We start from the raw sequence: 20,707 nt of genomic DNA, 5'->3' as shown, positions 1-20,707 counted from the left end.
TTCTGCTGACGGCTGGTTTTCATTCATTAGATTTTCACAAAGTTGTTCATGTTTTTTAGTGCAAATATTTCATTTTTAAAATTTTTATATCCACCTTTAGAGAACTGTCTGATATTGGTGATATAAAGAGACAACCGGGAGACGAAATACATCTTCATTATTATTATTTGATTTATGTAGTTTAGACATACACTATATTACCAAAAGTATTGGGACACCTGCCTTTACAAGCACATGAACTTTAATGGCATCCCAGTCTTAAGCCTCCTACACACCATCAGATTTTCTGATGACTGTTCGTCTGTTTTTTGTAGCATGCTAGTCTCATGGAAAGTGAAGAGGTTACTCACCATATGAAAATTATCCGACAGAATACAACTTCAGAAGTGATATAATGTGTTAAATAGATTGTTATATATTCTTTCATTTCTGAGTTCACGTACAATAAAAATTTCATAGTTTGCACATCCAGCTTTCTCAGACAAAAAATCTGAATGGGCTATCGAAAGCACCATGCTAACAATCCAAAAATCGGCAGATCATTTGGACAAAATTTTACTTCTGATTTTCATATAGTGTGTATGAGCCTTTAGTCCGTAGGGTTCAATATTGAGTTGGCCCACCCTTTGCAGCTATAACAGCTTCATCTTTTCTGGGAAGGCCGTCCACAAAGTTTAGGAGTGTATCCATGGGAATGTTTGACCATTCTTACAGAAGTGCATTTGTGAGATCATGCACTGATGTTGGATGAGAAGGCCTGGCTTGCAGTCTCCACTCAAATTCATGCTAAAAGTGTTCTATATCGGGTTGAGGTCAGGACTCTGTGCAGACTAGTCAAGTTGATCCACCCCAAACTCGCTCATCTATGTCTTTATATACCTTGCTTTGTGCACTGCCCAAAATCATTTGGTGAAGGGGGATTATGGTGTGGGGTTGTTTTTCAGGGGTTGGGTTTGGCCCCTTAGTTCCAGTAAAGGGAACTCTTAAGATGTCAGCATACCAAGACAATTTTGAAAAGTTCATGCTCCCAACTTTGTGGGAACAGTTTGGGGGTGGCCCCTTCCTATTTCAACATGACTGCGCACCAGTGCCAAAGGCAAGGTCCATAAAAACATGGATGAGTGAGTTTGGGGTGGAGGAACTTGACTAGCCTGCACAGAGTCCTGACCTCAACCTGATAGAACACCTTTGGGATGAGTTAGTGCAGAGGCTGCAAGCCAGGCCTTCTCATCCAACATCAGTGCCTGACCTAACAAATGTACTTCTGGAAGAATGGTCAAACAGTCCCATAGACACACTCCTAAACTTTGCGGACAGCCTTCCCAGAAGAGCTGAAGCTGTTATAGCTGCAAAGGATGGGCCAACTCAATATTGAACCCTATGGACAAAGACTGGGATGCCATTAAAGTTCATGTGCGTGTAAAGGTGGGTGTCTCAATACTTTTGGTAATATAGTGTAACAGTCCAGGATTGGATATTTAGGCTCCATGCACACTGGCTTAAAAAATTGCTACTACTACAGGAGTTTTGTGCTCTGCCTGTAGAAGCAGCTCCATGTTCTTCTATGTCTCCATACACATTGGGATGATTACAGACATATTTTGACCTCAACATTTAGAGGCAGGAAAAAAAACTCTTCTGCTTCGTGTTTCTGATTGGAGCTTTCTGGGAAGAAAAAATGCAAAACTCTCCTAAACTCGTCTAAACTTTGTACAATAAACTCTCTATATGAAAGTTTTTTTCTGCCAAGGGAACTGACATTTTTTAACCACTTGCCGACCGCCGCACGACGATGTACGTCGACAGAATGGCACGGGCAGGCATATGGGCGTACATGTACGTCCCTGCCTTCCCGCGGGTGGGGGGCCCCGATCCGGGTTGAGGGGGCGGCCATTCATTCATGGCCACCCCCTCGCGATCGCTCCTGACGAATGAAATGGCAGTATTACATCACTTCCTCTCCTGTAATGTAAACACAGGCAGAGGAAGTGATGTAATCTCTCCTCGTGTCGATCTTTTTCGTTCCGGCACCGAGGAGAGAGGATCTGTGAGTTGCACCAACACGACACTACACAGTAGAACACGCCAGGCACACTTTCACCCCCCCCAATCACCCCTGCACCCCCAGTCACAGGGACAGCAATTGCATTATTATTTTTTATTATTGCATTGGTGTCATTTGTGACTGCAATAACTGTTAGGGTAGTTAGGGTTAGTCCCCTTTAGCTCTAGGGTACCCCCCTAACCCCCCAATAAAGGTTTAACCCCGTGATCACCTCCCGTCGCCAGTGTCACTAATAAGCGATCGTTTTTCTGATCGCTGTATTAGTGTCACAGGTGAAGCTAGTTAGGCAGGTAAGTATTTAGGTTCGCCGCAGCTTTTTAAAGCGTCAGGGACCCCCATATACTACCGCATAAAGCCACCTGATTGCCCCCTAGTTAACCCTTTCACCAGTGATCACCATATAACTGTTACAGGTGACGCTGGTTGGTTAGTTTTTTTTTTTTTGTTTCAGGGCACCCGCCATTTATTACCTAATAAAGGTTTAACCCCCTGATCACCCGGCGGGTGATATAAGTTTGAGGGTCAGATAAGGTCTGCGTCGCCCCAGCGTCAGGTTAGTGTCAGTACCGCTAACACCCACGCGCAAAGCATACACCTCCCTTAGTAATATAGTATCTGATCAGATCTAAATTAGCGTCGCCAGCAGTTTAGGTTTCCCAAAACGCATTGTTAGCGGGATCAGCCCAGATACCTGCTAGCACCTGCGTTTAGCCCCTCCGCCCAGCCCAGCCCACCCAAGTGCAGTATCGATCGATCACTGTCACTTACAAAACACAACACACATAACTGGAGCGTTCGCAGAGTCAGGCTTGATCCCTGCGATCGCTAACAGTTTTTTTCGTAGCGTTTTGATACAGTCGCTGACAGCCTAGGTGCTTTTTTTACCTGTGAGTCTCACTAGTGTACCCCTAAATTTAGAGCCCAAAATGGCAAAGCGAAGGTACACTAGTGAAGAGGCCTACACGTTTCTGAGCATGACAGATAGTGAAGAGGACGTCACTCATCTGTCAGATTCAGGCTCAGAATACGATCCTGTAGAGGACAGCGGCTCCATGACAGATAGCTCTGGCGACGGAGATGAGGTCCCTGTTAAGGGCAGGTGTACCCGATCCCGAATGTTTTCTGTTGTTCAGGTGGAGGAACCGCAGGTCCCTCGTATGGAGCAGAGACGTACTAGAGCCGCTCATCCTTTTGGTGAACTGGCAAGCACAAGTGGCCTAGTACACCCTAAACGTACATCCAGCACTGCAGTAACACGTGGTGACGTGGCGAGTCCCATAAGTGCAGTTCAAGCTGGCGAGGTGGCAAGCACAAGTAGTGTCCCGCTGCCACCAAGACGAAGACAAAGACAGGCCCGTCGTACCCATAGTGCCCTTCCTGCAGAATTCGCCAATCCTGATTGGTGCCCACCACTTCTCCAGAACCCGTACTTCCCCCATTCACTGGCCAACCTAACGCATTAACGTGGAAACAGTTGATTTTACGACACTTGACTTTTACTCACTGTTTTTCACCGAAGATCTCTATAGATCTATTGTGGACCAAAGCAATTTGTACGCTGCTCAACACATCGCCACTATTCCCCAGTCCGCCCTTGCCAGACAATGGAAACCAATTACAGTTTCCGAATTTAAGATCTTTCTGGGCCTCTCCCTCAACATGGGCATAACCAAAAAGAGTGAGTTGCGGTCATATTGGTCCACTGACCCAATTCACCATATGCGCGTGTTCTCTGCTTCCATGTCCAGGGCACGATACGAGATGATTTTGCGGTTCATGCACTTCAGCGACAATGAACTCTGTCATCCTCGTGGAGACCCTGAATACGATCGGCTCTACAAAATTCGGCCCCTCATAAACCACTTCAACCAACGTTTTGCAGACTTGTTTACTCCCCATCAAGTTGTCTGCGTTGATGAGTCCCTGATTAAGTTTTCTGGTCGCTTGTCATTCAAACAATACGTTCCCAACAAGCGTTCCAGATACGGGGTCAAGGTGTATAAGCTCTGTGACAGGGCCACAGGCTATACACGTAGTTTCATGGTTTATGAGGGTAAAGATAGTCACGTAGAGCCGGAGAACTGCCCTGACTACATAGGAAGCGCTGGTAAGATAGTGTGGGACATGGTGTCACCCTTATTCGGAAAGGGGTACCACTTGTACGTGGACAATTATTACACAAGCGTGCCACTGTTTAGTCACTTGTTTGATCAGCAGATTGGAGCATGTGGCACCGTGCAACCTAATCGCCGGGGCTTTCCCCAGCGGCTTGTAGAGTCCCGTCTTAGGCTGGGGGAGAGAGCCTGCTTGCGGAGTAATAATTTGCTCGCTATGAAGTGGAGGGATAATAAGAATGTTTTCGTTCTTACCTCCCTTCATGCAGACACGACGGTCCAAATTCCTACGGCGACTGGTATTGTGGAGAAACCCCTCTGTGTCCACGAATATAACCAAAATATGGGAGGGGTGGACCTCAATGACCAGTTGTTGGCGCCATATCTAGTTGCCCGTAAGGCCAGACGCTGGTACAAAAAAGTGTCTGTTTATTTGTTCCAATTGGCTATGCTGAATGCTTATGTACTACACAAAGCTTCAGGACGGACTGGATCCTTCCTTAAATTCCAGGAGGATATCGTCAGAGCCCTTCTGTATCCAGGCGGTGCTCCACCTCACGTTCCCCAACCAGATGCAGTATGCCGGCTGCATGAGAGGCATTATCCTTATGTCCTCCCGAGTACCCCTACCCAACGAGCCCCCCAAAGAAAATGTCGTGTCTACAGAAAGCGCGGATATAGGCGTGACACCCGTTATTGTTGTCCCCGCTGTCCTGACAATCCTGGTCTTTGCATTGGTGAATGTTTTGAACGCTACCATGAACTAGTTGAGTATTAGCGTAGGGTACAGCATTGCACAGGCTAGGCACACGTTCACAGGGTCTCCCAAGATGCCATTGCATTTTGAGAGACCCAAACCACTGGAAACGTTACAACAGAAGTGTTAGGCCGCGTACACACGGGTGGATTGTCTGCCCAACTAAGTTCGTCAGACAATCCGACAGACAGTCCATCCAACATTTGAATGAACGGACTTGACCACACACGATGAACAGACAATCCGCTGAAAGCTTGCGCGATGACGTATACGGCACGTACAACGGGACTAGAAAAACTACGTCCTATACACTGTAATGCAACCTTCGGCCGTGTAAATCCATTCTGAGCATGCGCCATACTTAGTCCGTCCAACTTGCCTACACACGAGCGGACTGTCCGCTGAAACCAAGTTTGGACGGACAAAACCAAGTTTGGACGGACAAAATTACGGAAATTCCGTAAGACTTGGTTTGTCAGACAGTCCGCTGAAAAAGTCCGCTGAAGCCCACACACAAGCGGATTGTCCGCTGAAACACGGTTCAGCGGACTAAGTTGGACAGACAATCCGCCCGTGTGTACGCGGCCTTAAAGTTACATAAAAAAGTGTTTAAAAAAAAAAAAGTAAAAAAACAAAAAAATATAAAATAAAAAAAACAAAAATAGCTGTCGTTTTATTGTTCTCTCTCTCTCTCTATTCTCTCTCTATTGTTCTGCTCCTTTGTACTGCATTCTATTCTGCAATGTTTTATTGTTAACCATTTTTTGTTTTCAGGTACGCCATTCAGCTGCAGCGCGGATTTATTTATCTTGACAGCAACAGCGTTTGCTCCCACGATACATAAAGGCACGACTCCAGCACTGTCGGAGTTGATTTCACCACCACAGTTAAAAAAGAGCATATATGCCGAAGCATGGGGGCATAAGGGGTGGAGGAGCGATTTGCTCCTACCTTTTGTGGGAGGATGCCCCCATGCTTCGGCATATATAAATGGTGCATGTATGCCCACCATTAGAAGTGGGTGGATGAAGGGAGGTATTCTAATGGTGGGCATACCCACCGATCAATATTTTTGTTTCGTTCAGCCCACAGGCTGCATGAAAAAAAATTACAATATATGCCCAACCAGTTCCAGCAACATACTGGTATGTTGCTTGACTTTGAGTGCTTATACCAGAATGATGCCTGCAGGTTTAGGTATCATTCTTTTCAGCCAGCGGTCGGCTTTTATGTAAAAGCAATCCTAGCGGCTAATTAGCCTCTAGACTACTTTTACAAGCAGTGAGAGGGAATGTCCCCCCCCCCCCGCACCATCTTCCATGGTTTTCTCAGGCTCTCCTGTCCCAACAGGGAACCTGAGAATGCAGCAGGTGGTTCCGGCAGCTGACCATAGAGCTGATCAGAGACCAGAATGGCTCCAATCATCTCTATGGCCTAAGAAACCGGAAGCTACGAGCATTTCATGACTTAGATTTTGCGGGATGTAAACGGCGCCATTGGGAAATTGGGAAAGCATTTTATCACACCGATCTTGGTGTGGTCAGATGCTTTGAGGACAGAGGAGAGATCTAGGGTCTGATAGACCCTCATTTTTTCAAAAAAGAGTACCTGTCACTACCTATTGCAATCATAGGGGATATTTACATTCCCTGAGATAACAATAAAAATGCTAAAAAAAATATATAAATGAAAGGAACAGTTTAAAAATAAAATAAAAAAGCAAAATAAATAATAAAAAAAACACAAAAAAAACACACCTGTCCCCCCTGCTAAGGCGCAACGTTGAATGCAAGCGTATCACCATGAAGGTCAGATCGAGGGTACTAATTTTAGCAGTAGACCCCCTCCGTAAATCTAAAGTGGTCACCTGTAAGGGCATTTAAAGGCTTTTAAAAATGTATGTAGTTTGTCGCCGCTGCACGTTTCTGCGCAATTTTAAAGCATGTCGTGTTTGGTATCCATGTACTCGGTCTAAGATCATATTTTTTATTTCATCAAACATTTGGGCAATATAGTGATTTTTACTGCATTAAAAATGTATAAATAAAATAAAAAGTGTGTTTTTTCCCCAAAAAATGCGTTTGAAAAATCGCTGCGCAAATACCGTATGAAAAAAAAAATGAAACACCCACCATTTTAATCTGTAGGGCCTTTGCTTTAAAAAAATACTTCATGTTTGGGGGTTCAAAGTAAATTTCTTGCAAAAAAAAATATTTTTCCATGTAAACAAAAAGTGTCAGAAAGGGCTTTTTTTTGAAGTGGTTAGAAGAGTGGGTGATGTGTGACATAAGCTTCTAAATGTTGTGCATAAAATGCTAGGACAGTTCAAAACCTCCCCAAATGACCCCATTTTAGAAAGTAGACACCCCAAACTATTTGCTGAGAGGCATGTCGAGTCCATGGAATATTTTATATTTTGACAAAAGTTGCGGAAAAAAGACATTATTATTATTTTTTTATTTTTTTTTTGCACAAAGTTGTCATTAAATGATATATTGCTCAAACATGCCATGGTTACGCGGCTAGGCTCCCAAAAAGTCCCACACATGTGGTATCCCCATACTCAGGAGAAGCAGCAGAATTTATTGTGGGGTGTCATTTCACATATGCCCATGGCATGTGTGAGCAATATATCATTTAGTGACAACTTTGTGAAAATAAATAAATAAATAAATAAAAGTTTGTAATTTTCCCGCAACTTGTGGCAAAATATAAAATATTCCATGGACTCAATATGCCTCTCAGCAAATAGCTTGGGGTGTCTACTTTCTAAAATGGGGTCATTTGTGGGGGTTTTGTGCCATCTTGGCATTTTATGGCCTTCAAAACTGTAATAGGTAGTGAGGAGTGAAATCAAAAATTTACGCCCTTAGAAAACCTGAAGGCGGTGCTTGGTTTTTGGGGCCCCGTACGTGGCTAGGCTCCCAAAAAGTCCCACACATGTGGTATCCCCGTACTCAGGAGAAGCAGCAGAATTTATTTTGGGGTGTCATTTCACATATGCCCATGGCATGCGTGAGCAATATATCATTTAGTAACAACTTTGTGAAAAAAATAAATAAAAAAAAAGTTTGTAATTTTCCCGCAACTTGTGGCAAAATATAAAATATTCCATGGACTCAACATGCCTCTCAGCAAATAGCTTGGGGTGTCTACTTTCTAAAATGGGGTCATTTGTGGGGGTTTTGTGCCATCTTGGCATTTTATGGCCTTCAAAACTGTAATAGGTAGTGAGGAGTGAAGTCAAATATTTACGCCCTTAGAAAACCTGAAGGCGGTTCTTGGCTTTCGGGGCCCCGTACACGGCTAGGCTCCCAAAAAATCCCACACATGTGGTATCCCCGTACTCAGGAGAAGCAGCAGAATTTATTTTGGGGTGTCATTTCACATATGCCCATGGCATGTGTGAGCAATATATCATTTAGTGACAACTTTGTGAAAAAAAAATAAAAAAAAATTAAAGTTTGTAATTTTCCCGCAACTTGTGGCAAAATATAAAATATTCCATGGACTCAATATGCCTCTCAGCAAATAGCTTGGGGTGTCTACTTTCTAAAATGGGGTCATTTGTGGGGGTTTTGTGCCATCTTGGCATTTTATGGCCTTCAAAACTGTAATAGGTAGTGAGGAGTGAAATCAAAAATTTACACCCTTAGAAAACCTGAAGGCGGTGCTTGGGTTTTGGGGCCCCGTACGCGGCTAGGCTCCCAAAAAATCCCACACATGTGGTATCCCCATACTCAGGAGAAGCAGCAGAATTTATTTTGGGGTGTCATTTCACATATGCCCATGGCATGTGTGAGCAATATATCATTTAGTGACAACTTTGTGAAAAAAAAATAAAAAAAAATTAAAGTTTGTAATTTTCCCGCAACTTGTGGCAAAATATAAAATACCAATAACAATAACAAAAAGTAGAAAATATCTTTTTTTTTCCAAATTTACGGTCTTTTTACGTTTATATCGCAAAAAATAGAAATCAGTCAGTCAAATACCTTTAAAAGAAAGCTCTATTTGTGGGAAAAAAAGGACGCAAATTTTGTTTGGGTACAACATTGCATGACCGCGCAATTACCAGTTAAAGCAGCGCAGTGCCAAATTGTAAAAAGACCTCTGGTCATTGACCAGCAAAATGTTCCGGTGTGAAAGTGGTTAAGCCCCGTGTGCATGGAGCCTTATGGAGTCTAAAGATGGAATTTGATGACATTCTCATATTTCTATATTATTTATGTGGTTTATATATAAAACTGTCCCAGAATATTATTGTCTCAGTCAGTCCTGTTATACTCACTGTAATTTCTCTATCCAGCTTGTTGTCAGAGCTTCCATCAGATCCCTGAAATGAGGACCCCCCAGATTGTTCCCATCCAGGTTCAGTGTCCTCAGTGTCTGGTTATTTCTTATTCCAGATGCCAGGTGGGGGCAGGAACTGTCTGTCAGGTGATTAGTATCCAATCTGTAGAAGAAGAGAAGAATGTTACCAGAAGAAAATTAATTTCTCCCCCAGGAATGAATGTAACTATTCTCTACATGAAAGGAACTCATTTCTCTTTATTGGAATCATTAATATTAGATCACTTTATAAAACACGATCGATCATCTACACTATTGGAGGATTTCTCTTTTTGTGGATCCCAATTACTAAATGTGACTTGAGAAGTGGATGAGGTGGTGTGATCCATTCATTATTCCTGTATGGGGATTGGACCATACACACTCACACTGACCTCTAGGCTTTCACCTCCAACCTTCTGCTAAGTCTTGGATTCAGTTGTGGGGATTCACTTTGATGGTCACAGAAGTCTCACTCCTGTTGTGGAAACTTCATTGACTAAAAGTGACACCATTGTACTTTGGGATTTCCTTTGAACATCATGGTGGAGGATTTGATCTTATGGTGTGGAGAAGATTTTATTATTACCGTTCTTTATTTGGACCTTTCTTGAAAATTTGTACTAATATTGCTGCACTAATTTTATATATGCCGATTATAAATTCTCTTCATTAGTTATCAGTGAAATAGTCTCCATACCATTATTATATATACACTTATAGGGAGTTTTGTGTTGAGGAGTCTCACTTTTATTGTTATATTTTTACATTTATATTGTGTGAATGTTATATACAATGGCTGCAGTCTTCTATATTATACTAGATGTGCTAATTCCACCAATAGTGATCAGATATAACAATTACATTCACTACAAAAATACACTTTCATACATGTAAAGGCAGATCTCCTGCAACCTATTCACAGCTACTTCCATCTATATAACTTATAATATGCAAAAATAAATAAACATGAAGAGCAACAAAGTTATCTTAAAAATTTTAAAACATCAAGAGAAAATTTATAAAGGTAAAAAAGTGGATTTTCTTCAAGCCATTCACCATTACTTCCATCTCCAATCACCATACAGTGACTGGTGCAGTAACAGAATAAGAAGTCCCAGAGATTCATCCAGATGGTTCAAATCAATGATGATCAATTGCGACCTCTTTGCAGCAATTTTAATCAATCTCCCCCTCACCAGTGAGCTAACAAGTCACTTACCAAAAGGTTTGTCCCCACAAGCAAGGCCCAGACATGCTTGTTTATATCCATCCAGTAGCGCCACTCCGCTCAAGCCGGCTTCTGATGAGAACAGACTGTGCCACGGAATGTCAGACCTCCAGGTAGTATCTCCAATATCACCCGAGGTATCCAGACAATGGCCGCAATCACATTACATAGAAAAGAAAAAGCCTCATAGTGCATCATCCTTAAATATATATAGAATCACAGATTGTACACTTCCATCATATACACGAGTCTACACAGAACTCAGAGCACACACCGCTCTGGACTGCAGCCGTGTATGATGGAGTCCAGGCAGTGACATGGAGGCTTTTTCCTTTCTATGTAATGTGATTGCGGCCATTGTCTGGATACCTTGGGTGATATTGTATTTCTTGATCATACATCACGGGACACAGGAGCTCATTACATAGTGGGTTATATAGTCACCTCTGATGATTGGACACTGGTTAACCCCAATTAAGGAGAATTCCTCCCCTATATAACCCCTCCCATATGGGAGGCACCTCAGTTTTTTTTCGCCAGTGTCTATGGTGGTTGGTCACGTAAAACATGTGCTATGAAGAAAGCTCTGGGCAGGGGCCTAAGGGCTACAACAAACCGGATCCATATCTCGGGCTGATATTTGACTCCCAAGATGGTATGGTACCCAGGCCTCGTCATCCGAAGAAGTGAGGTTTGGCCTGTAAGTTCTCTCGTATTGGAAGACTGGGCTCTGGGAAAACCAGACTTGGTGTACTGTTTACACAGAGCACATGAAAGTTTCTGGCAGAGTCTTTTACAAGGTCCAGGTAGAAGGTTCTTCTGAGAAAGAACCCCAGATAAACCTGAAGGTTGGCTAACTCTGCCCACCGTGATGGGTGAAGGCTGGAATCTGTCTGTTTCAGCAGTTCCTGCGGCGAGGACAGGTAAGGGAAGTTAATCCTATATATATAATTATATGATGGATTTCTACATTTTGAGTAGTTGTATGTCTTACCTGGTTTCCACCACTAGAGGGAGTAAGAGCAGCCTGATGCATACTTACATGCCTTTCAGTACACATGCTCAGTGAAGCCTGAGGTCTTCCAGAGGTCTCACGTCTCCACTGCAGTCCCTGCCACAACAAGGTAATACAGGGGGTCCCTCGTAGTCTGGGGGTCCCACGCAGCTTTGATGAGACTCCTTTCCCCCCCTGGATGCACGCGAGTCGAGGGCGCTCCCGGGCTAATGGAGGAGGGTGGAGTGTGGTTGTGAGCCGTGCACGTTAGTGTGCATGTCGCTGTACTGCGCAGGCAGCAGTTTTAAAAAGCCCAGAGCGTCAGGGGACTGTAAGTGAGAGACACAGGAGCTGTGGGCAGTAAGAATCCCAGGGGATTGGATCCAGGCAAACCTAGACACCTACTCAGCATCAGGTTGTGCAGTATTAAGCATCTATATATTGTTGTGAGACTTTTAGCACAACAGTGATTGCACTTTGTACTAGTACCTCTGCTTGTAGCTTGGGACTATGTCTCCTCGTAAGAGGGTCTCAGGGGGAGGTAACAAGGGCACCGGTAAATCACCGCCTGGGTCCAGGGGTTCTAAAAATGCCTGTAAGTTACTATCCCCCCTGCAAGACTGGAGCCAGCCTCTCAGGATGAGTCAGTGCCCCTGTCAGGTTTTGCAGCCTCTCCTAATGTCCCAGCCCCGGTATATGTCACTGAGGACTCCCTTAGGGCTACATTGGAGGGTTTTGAAGGGAGAATAATGAATTTTATTTCTGCTTCCCTAAAAGATAGCAGGAAAAGGGGTAGATCTCCTCCCTCTGCTGAGATTCCTCTCTCAGATGATTCTTCTGACAATGAGGAGAGATCCCTATCTTGGGACAGGGATCTTGAGCAGTTGGAGGAATCAGAGGAAGAGGAGAGAGTCCCCTCCTCCCAGGCGCTCAGAAAACAGGTGCAGTATTATACTGAATTGGTGCGTACCACATTCAGAATGCCTGCTGCTGAAGTCGCTACGTCCTCTGTTTCTTCCCTAGGAGTCAGGAAAGCCCCACAGACTGCTTTTTCCTTCCCAATTCATCCCTTAATGGATAAATTGATGTATGAGGATTGGGGACATCCCGATAAACTGTTTACTCCTCCTAAAAGGTTTTCTATGCATTATCCTCTGGAGGAAAGTTTCACCAAGAAATGCGGGGTCCCATCTGTTGATGTGGCTGTTTGTGTGAATAAAAACCTGACCTGTCCATTGGATAATGCTCAGGTATTTAAAGATCCAACTGATAAAAGGTTGGAAACATTATTAAAAGCCTCCTTTTCCATGACTGGCGCTGTAGTGCAACCTACAGTCGCAGCCGTGGGGTTGTGTCAGTTCCTCAAGGAACAGGTTAAGCGGATGCTTGGGCTCCTTCTCAGTGAGGAAGTGGAGAATTATGAAGAGATACCTCAAATTCTGTGTTTCAAGATTGATGCGATTTTGGATTCTGTCCAACAAGCATCTCGTTTATCTCTCCTGTTGGTACACATGTGAAGGGCCCTATGGTTAAAGAATTGGGCAGCTGAGCTATCGTGAAAGAAGCATTTGATTGGGTTCCCGTTTAAAAGGGAACGTCTGTTTGTAGAAGAATTAGACAAATTCGTCCAAAAAATTTCAGGGGGTAAATCTACTCTCCTTCCAGTCAAAAAGAGCAAACGTCCGTCATTTAGGCGTTCTCTCTCCCCCGGAGCATCGAGCTCTAAGCAGTGGCGACGGCCTTCTCAACCCTCCTCTACAGGAAAGGCTCAGGGCCGGGCCCAAGGGCAGAAAAAGACTTGGGGGCAGAAGCCTGCCAAGCAGAGCCCAAAAGCTTCCTTGTGAAGGGGCGCCCCCACTCGGCCGAGTGGGGGGAAGTTTTCGGCATTTTGCGGAAGCCTGGTGGGAAGAGGTCCGGGACAAGTGGGTGATCTCTTCGGTATCTCTGGGCTACAAGCTAGAGTTTCAGGAGATTCCACCTTCTCTCTTTCTAAGATCAAGGATCCCCAGGGATCCAGTAAAGCAAAAAACGCTATTTCTGGCCTTAGATCACTTACTATCCCAAGGGGTGATAGTAGAAATGGACCTAAAAGAACAGAGTTCAAGGTTTTACTGAAATCTCTTCACCGTTCCGAAGCCAAATGGAAGGGTCAGACCTATCCTGGATCTGAAGGATCTGAACTGGTTTTTACGCATCCAGTCCTTCCGAATGCAGTCAATTTGCACTGTGGTCTCCTCCCTGCAAGGGGGAGAGTTTATGGCATCAATAGACATCAAGGATGCATATCTCCATGTGCCAATTTTTCCCGCACACCAAAGGTATCTAAGGTTCACGGTAGAGGGGCACCATTTTCAATTTGTGGCCTTGCCGTTCGGGCTCGATACAGCCCCTCGAGTCTTCACAAAGATTCTGGACCCTCTCTTGGCAAACCTAAGAGCTCAGGGTATAGCCATCATGGCTTATCTAGACGACTTGCTTCTCATGGACAAAACAGTAGCGTTCCTGAACCACAGTGTTTCCAGAACACTAGAACATCTGGAACGCCTAGGTTGGATTATAAACCTAGAAAAGTCATCCCTACAGCCTGCTACCAGGTTGGAATACCTGGGTATGTTTATCGACACCGCTCAGGGCAAGGTGTTTCTTCCAAGGCCAACAGCCTTGGCCATCAAGGATCTGGTGCGCCTAATTCTGGGCAGAAGATCTCCCCCCATTCAATTGTGCATGAGACTGTTAGGGAAAATGGTCGCCTCCTTTGAGGCCGTTCCATTTGCCCAGTTCCACTCAAGGCCTCTGCAAAGATGCATCCTTGCGGCTTGGAACAGGAAGCCCCAATCCTTGGATCTTCCTATGCGTCTATCCCAGGTACACGCAGGAGTCTCGCCTGGTGGTTACAAACCGAAAATTTGCTGAAAGGCAAAACCTTTCTTCCTCTTCCATGGAAGGTTATTACGACAGATGCCAGCCTGACAGGCTGGGGAGCAGTGTTAGAGGAGACGTGCTCGCAGGGGAAATGGTCTGCTATCGAGCAACTATTGCCCATAAATGTCTTGGAGATCCGGGCAGTTTATATGGCTCTCATAAGGTGGTCTTCCAGACTACGGGGTCTCCCTATTCGGGTTCAGTTCGACAATGCCACAGCAGTGGCCTATATCAATCACCAGGGCGGTACCAGGAGTCTGGTAGCACAAAAAGAGGTGAATCGCATACTTGTCTGGGCAGAAAAGCATGTTCCATGCCTTTCTGCAGTCTTCATTCCAGGAGTGGAAAATTGGCAGGCGGATTTTCTGAGCCACCAGCAGTTGTGCCCAGGAGAATGGGCTCTGCACCCCGACGTGTTTTTGGACATATGTCGCAGGTGGGGTACTCCAGACGTAGATCTGTTTGCGTCCAGATTCAACAGAAAACTGGACACATTTGTGTCAAAAACAAGAGATACACTTGCTCAGGGGTCAGATGCTCTGACAGTTCCCTGTGATCAGTACAATCTGATTTATGCCTTCCCCCCATGCCCGCTTCTGTCGCGGTTCCTGGGAAGAATCAAGAGGGAAACAAAGTCAGTCCTTTTGGTAGCCCCGGCTTGGCCCAGGTGACCGTGGTACGCAGAGATCATGAAGTTGGCAGTAGGCAGGCCATGAATCCTCCCTCTTTGGCCAGATCTGCTCTCACAGGGTCCAATCTACCATCCTGCTTTACACAGTCTGAATTTGATGGTTTGGCTGTTGAGACCCACATTCTGAGAGACCGTGGGCTTTCGGGGCCAGTCCTTTCTACTCTGGTCAATGCCAGAAAGCCGGCCTCCAGGCTTATTTACTACAAAATCTGGAGGGCATATGTTTCCTGGTGTGAACTCAGGGAATGGCATCCTAGAAAGTATGTCATTAGCAGGATCTTGGCCTTCCTCCAGTCAGGCCTAGAAATGAATTTGGCTATAAGCACTATCAAGGTGCAGATTTCGGCCTTGTCAGTGTTTTTTCAGAAGCCACTTGCATCGCATTCCCTGGTGCGGCCTTTCATCCAGGGGGCTATGTGGATAAGACCGCCAGTCAAACCTCCGGTATACCCATAGGATCTAAATTTGGTTCTCTCGGCTTTGCAGGGGCAACCTTTTGAACCTTTGCATCTGGCTTCATTAGTTCTTTTGACCAAAAAATTGGTTTTCTTGGTAGCCATTTCCACGGCTAGAAGAGTGTCAGAACTAGCAGCTCTCTCCAGCAAAGAGCCATATCTAATTATTAATAAGGACCGGGTAGTCATGCACCCCAATAGGTCCTTTCTACCTAAGGTGGTTTCGGGATTCCATTTGAATCAAGATGTAATCCTACCATCCTTTTTTCCGGACCCACAGTCCACAGAAGAAGAATCTTTGCACACTTTGGATGTGGTTAGGGCAATCAATATCTATCTTCAAGCAATGGCTCAGATAAGGAAAACTGATTGCTTATTTATTTTGCCGGAAGGCCCTAGGAAGGGCCAGGCGGCATCAAAATCCACTCTCTCAAGGTGGATTAGACAGATTATTTATCCGGCCTATAGTGTTTGAGGGAAAATCCCTCCTTTTCAAGTGAAAGCGCACTCTACTAGGGCTGTTAGTGCTTCTTGGGCAGTGTATCACCAGGCCTCCCTGGCTCAGATCTGTAAGGCTGCAACGTGGTCATCAGTCCACACATTCACCAGATTCTATCAAGTGGATGTTAGAGGGCAAGAGGATATCACCTTCGGGCGCAGTGTACTGCAGGCTGCAGTTTAGGTCCTCCGACCCATGGCGGTCTATAATTATGATCTGTGTCTCCCTCCCCTCAATCTGAGCATTGCTTTGGGACATCCCACTATGTAATGAAGCTCCTGTGTCCCGTGATGTATGATCAAGAAAATGGGATTTTTATATACAGCTTACCTGTAAAATCCTTTTCTTGAAAGTACATCATGGGACACAGGGCTCCCGCCCCTCTTGGGTTTTACGTGGTTTCATATTGCTTTGCCAAAAAACTGAGGTGCCTCCCATATGGGATGGGTTATATAGGGGAGGAATTCTCCCTAATTGGGGTTAACCAGTGTCCAATCACCAGAGGTGACTATATAACCCACTATGTAATGAAGCTTCTGTGTTCCGTGATGTACTTTCAAGAAAAGGATTTTACAGGTAAGCTGTATATAAAAATCCAATTTTTTGCACATTATATTTTATACACTGAAGTAGCTGTGAATAGGTTGGAGGAGATCTGCCCTTCCTCACATATATGAAACTGCATTTTTGTAGTGAATTTTATTTTTATTATTGATCACTATTGGTGGAGTTATCACATCTACATTAGAAGTGTTGGTATTCGGACACATTGTAGGTTGCAGATTTCTAATTTGTCTCATCACACATTGGGGGTTATTTACAAAAGGCAAATCCACTTTGCACTACAAGTGGAAACTTCAAGTACAAAATGCACTTGGAAGTGCAGTCTCTGTAAATCTGAGGGGAAGCTCTGCTGATTTTGTCATCCAATCATGTGCAAGCTAAAATGCTGTATTTTATTTTCCTTGCATGCCCCCCTCTGATCTACAGCAACTGCCCTTCCAAGTGCACTTTTAGTGCCAAGTGGATTTGCCTTTTCGTAAAAAAAAACCCCATTGTATCACTAAGTGTAGGGCTCTATACATAGAATTATATTATACTATTTGTACTTCTATATCAGACTTCCTGCTGGCGGCTGGTTTTCATTCATTAGATTTTCACAAAGTTGTTCATGTTTTTAGTGAAAATATTTCATTTTTAAAATTTTTATATCCAGCTTTAGAGAACTGTCTGATATTGGTGATATAAAGAGACAACCAGGAGACAAAATATATCTCCATTATTATTATTTGATTTATGTAGTTTAGACATACACTATATTACCAAAAGTATTGGGACACCTGCCTTTACAAGCACATGAACTTTAATGGCATCCCAGTCTTAAGCCTCGTACACACCATCAGATTTTCTGATGACCGTTCATCTGTTTTTTGTGTCATGCTAGTCTCATGGAAAGTGAAGAGGTTACTCACCATATGAAAATTATCCGACAGAATACAACTTCAGAAGTGATGTAATGTGTTAAATAGATTGTTATATATTCTTTCATTTCTGAGTTCACGTACCATAAAAATTTTATAGTTTGCACATCCAGCTTTCTCAGACAAAAAATCTGAATCGGCTATCGAAAGCACCATGCTAACAATCCAAAAATCGGCAGATCATTTGGACAAAATTTTACTTCTGATTTTCGTATCATGTGTATGAGCTTTTAGTCCGTAGGGTTCAATATTGAGTTGGCCCACCCTTTGCAGCTATAACAGCTTCATCTTTTCTGGGAAGGCCATCCACAAAGTTTAGGAGTGTATCTATGGGAATGTTTGACCATTCTTACAGAAGTGCATTTGTGAGATCATGCACTGATGTTGGATGAGAAGGCCTGGCTTGCAATCTCCACTCAAATTCATGCTAAAAGTGTTCTATATCGGGTTGAGGTCAGGACTCTGTGCAGACCAGTCAAGTTGATCCACCCCAAACTCGCTCATCTATGTCTTTATATACCTTGCTTTGTGCACTGCCCAAAATCATTTGGTGAAGGGGGATTATGGTGTGGGGTTGTTTTTCAGGGGTTGGGCTTGGCCCCTTAGTTCCAGTAAAGGGAACTCTTATGCCACGTACACACGAGCGGACTTTTCAACATCCAAAGTCCGACGGACTGATTCCGTCAGACTATTCGATCGCGTGTGGGCTGCAACGGACTTTTGATTCACCAAAGTCTGACGGACTTTAGAATATGGAACACGCTTCAAATTTTCCCGACGGAACTCCGCCGGACCCGGTCCCTTCGAAAAATTTGCTCGTGTGTATGCTATTCCGACGGACTAAAACCGACACTAGGGCAGCTATTGGCTACTGGCTATGAACTTCCTTATTCGAGTCCAGTCGTACTTCATCACGTTCGAATCCGTCGGAGTTTAGTGTGATTGTGTGTGGCCAAGTCCGCTCAGTCGAAAAGTCCGTCATAACTCTGTCGGAACTCCGGCAGAACTCCCGCAGAACTCCTTCGGAAGTCTGTCGGACATAAGTCCTCTCGTGTGTACGGGGCTTTAAGATATCAGCATACCAAGACAATTTGGAAAAGTTCATGCTCCCAACTTTTTGGGAACAATTTGGGCATGGCCCCTTCCTATTTCAACATGACTGCGCACCAGTGCCAAAGGCAAGGTCCATAAGGACGTGGATAAGTGAGTTTGGGGTGGAGGAACTTGACTAGCCTGCACAGAGTCCTGACCTCAACCTGATAGAACACCTTTGGGATGAGTTAGTGCAGAGGCTGCAAGCCAGGCCTTCTCATCCAACATCAGTGCCTGACCTAACAAATGTGCTTCTGGAGGATGGTCAAACAGTCCCATAGACACACTCCTAAACTTTGTGGACAGCCTTCCCAGAAGAGCTGAAGCTGTTATAGCTGCAAAGGATGGGCCGACTCAATATTGAACCATATGGACAAAGACTGGGATGCCATTAAAGTTCATGTGCGTGTAAAGGTGGGTGTCTCAATACTTTTGGTAATATAGTGTAACAGTCCAGGATTGGATATTTAGGCTCCATGCACACTGGCTTAAAAAAAATTGCTACTACTACAGTAGTTTTGTGTTCTGCCTGTAGAAGCAGCTCCATGTTCTCCTATGTCTCCATACACATTGGGGCGATTACAGACATATTTTGACCTCAACATTTAGAGGCAGGAAAAAAAAAACTCTTCTGCTTCGTGTTTCTGATTGGAGTTTTCTGGGAAAAAATGCAAAACTCTCCTAAACTCGTCTAAACTTTGTACAATAAACTCTCTATATGAGAAAAATTTCTGCCAAGGGAACTGACATTTTTTTAAGCCCAGTGTGCATGGAGCCTTATGGAGTCTAAAGATGGAATTTTGATGACATTCTCATATTTCTATATCATTTATGTGGTTTAGATATAAAACTGTCCCAGAATATTATTGTCTCAGTCAGTCCTGTTATACTCACTGTAATTCCTCTATCCAGCTTGTTGTCAGAGCTTCCATCAGATCCATGAAATGAGGACCCTCCAGATTGTTCCCATGCAGGTCCAGTGTCCTCAGTGTCTGGTTATTTCTTATTCCAGATGCCAGGTGGGGGCAGGAACTGTCTGTCAGGTGATTATCATACAATCTGTAGAAGAAGAGAAGAATGTTACCAGAAGAAAATGATTTTCTCCCCCCGGAATGAATGTAACTATTCTCTACATGAATGGAACTCATTTCTCTCATCTCTCTTTTATCATTAATATGAGATCACTTTATAAAACACGATCGATCATCTACACTATTGGAGGATTTCTCTTTTTGTGGATCCCAATTACTAAATGTGACATGAGAAGTGGATGAGGTGGTGTGATACATTCATTATTCCTGTATGGGGATTGGACCATACACACTCACACTGACCTCTAGGCTTTCACCTCCAACCTCCTGCTAAGTCTTGTATTCAGTTGTGGGGATTCACTTTGATGGTCACAAAAGTCTCACTCATGTTGTGGAAACTTCATTGACTAAAAGTGACACCATTGTTATCATATAAATGTACTCACCGAGGCAAAGATGCTGAGAGTGGTCGCTGTTGCGACTGGGCGCAGACCATCCCTGAAGGTGGCACAGAGGGTGGTTGCACCAAGAGGCACAAGCTATCAGTAGGACAGTCACTTGCTAGTAGATCAGCAGGTAGCTTGAGCAGAGCTGAAAGGTGATGTCCCGTAGGAAGGTCCAGTAGCAATGGTAGCAAGTCTGTAAGGCAAAGGCAGAATCCAGGAGGCAGGCCAGGGGTCAAACACAGTCCAGATCAGAAGACAACAAGCACCAGGAACGCTGAGACAGAAGGATAATCCAAAGACAAGCCAGGGGTCGAACACAGGAGATAGCAGGTAAGTCCAGATGCAGGCTGAGGGTCAAACACATTCAGAAAGCGGGAGTCCAAGGTCAAGCCAGAGGTCAGGTCAGGAGAAGATCAGCGAGGTCAATGAGGCAATCCGGGTCACAACGGGTAATACAGATCACAAGAGCAGATGTGGGAATCACAGGAAGCTGAAGACGAACCAGCAGTGTGTTTGGATGACCTCACTTCCTTTATAGGTCAGCGAGGGGTCACATCCTGTGTGTGTGCTTGTGCGCTTTAGCGCATTCCTATTGCG

At 44.3% G+C, this 20,707-nt stretch overlaps 1 protein-coding gene across 7 annotated transcripts in view; it reads right to left on the bottom strand.

Annotated features, from left to right (window-relative positions):
• LOC143942800 (NACHT, LRR and PYD domains-containing protein 3-like) overlaps positions 1-20,707 on the bottom strand; it is a 415,453-nt gene that overhangs the window by 48,099 nt on the left and 346,647 nt on the right. For 5 of the 7 annotated variants that reach the window (XM_077464200.1, XM_077464197.1, XM_077464202.1 and 2 more), the window contains 2 exons: positions 19,528-19,692; positions 9,228-9,392 (listed from right to left, as the gene is read on the bottom strand). The exons of 1 other annotated variant lie outside the window; for it this stretch is intronic. In XM_077464200.1, the coding sequence (XP_077320326.1) occupies positions 9,228-9,392; positions 19,528-19,692 (330 nt within the window). The remainder of the gene's footprint in view (positions 1-9,227; positions 9,393-19,527; positions 19,693-20,707) is intronic. One more of the 7 variants, XM_077464199.1, reaches the window with a different exon arrangement.

This window comes from Lithobates pipiens, unplaced genomic scaffold (assembly GCF_037356315.1).
Source record: "Lithobates pipiens isolate NorthernLeopardFrog02 unplaced genomic scaffold, aLitPip1_a1.2 Scaffold_30, whole genome shotgun sequence".
Lineage (NCBI taxonomy): Eukaryota > Metazoa > Chordata > Amphibia > Anura > Ranidae > Lithobates > Lithobates pipiens.
The sequence above is the reverse complement of the archived record's forward strand: the minus strand, read 5'-3'. Positions and strand labels throughout refer to the sequence as shown.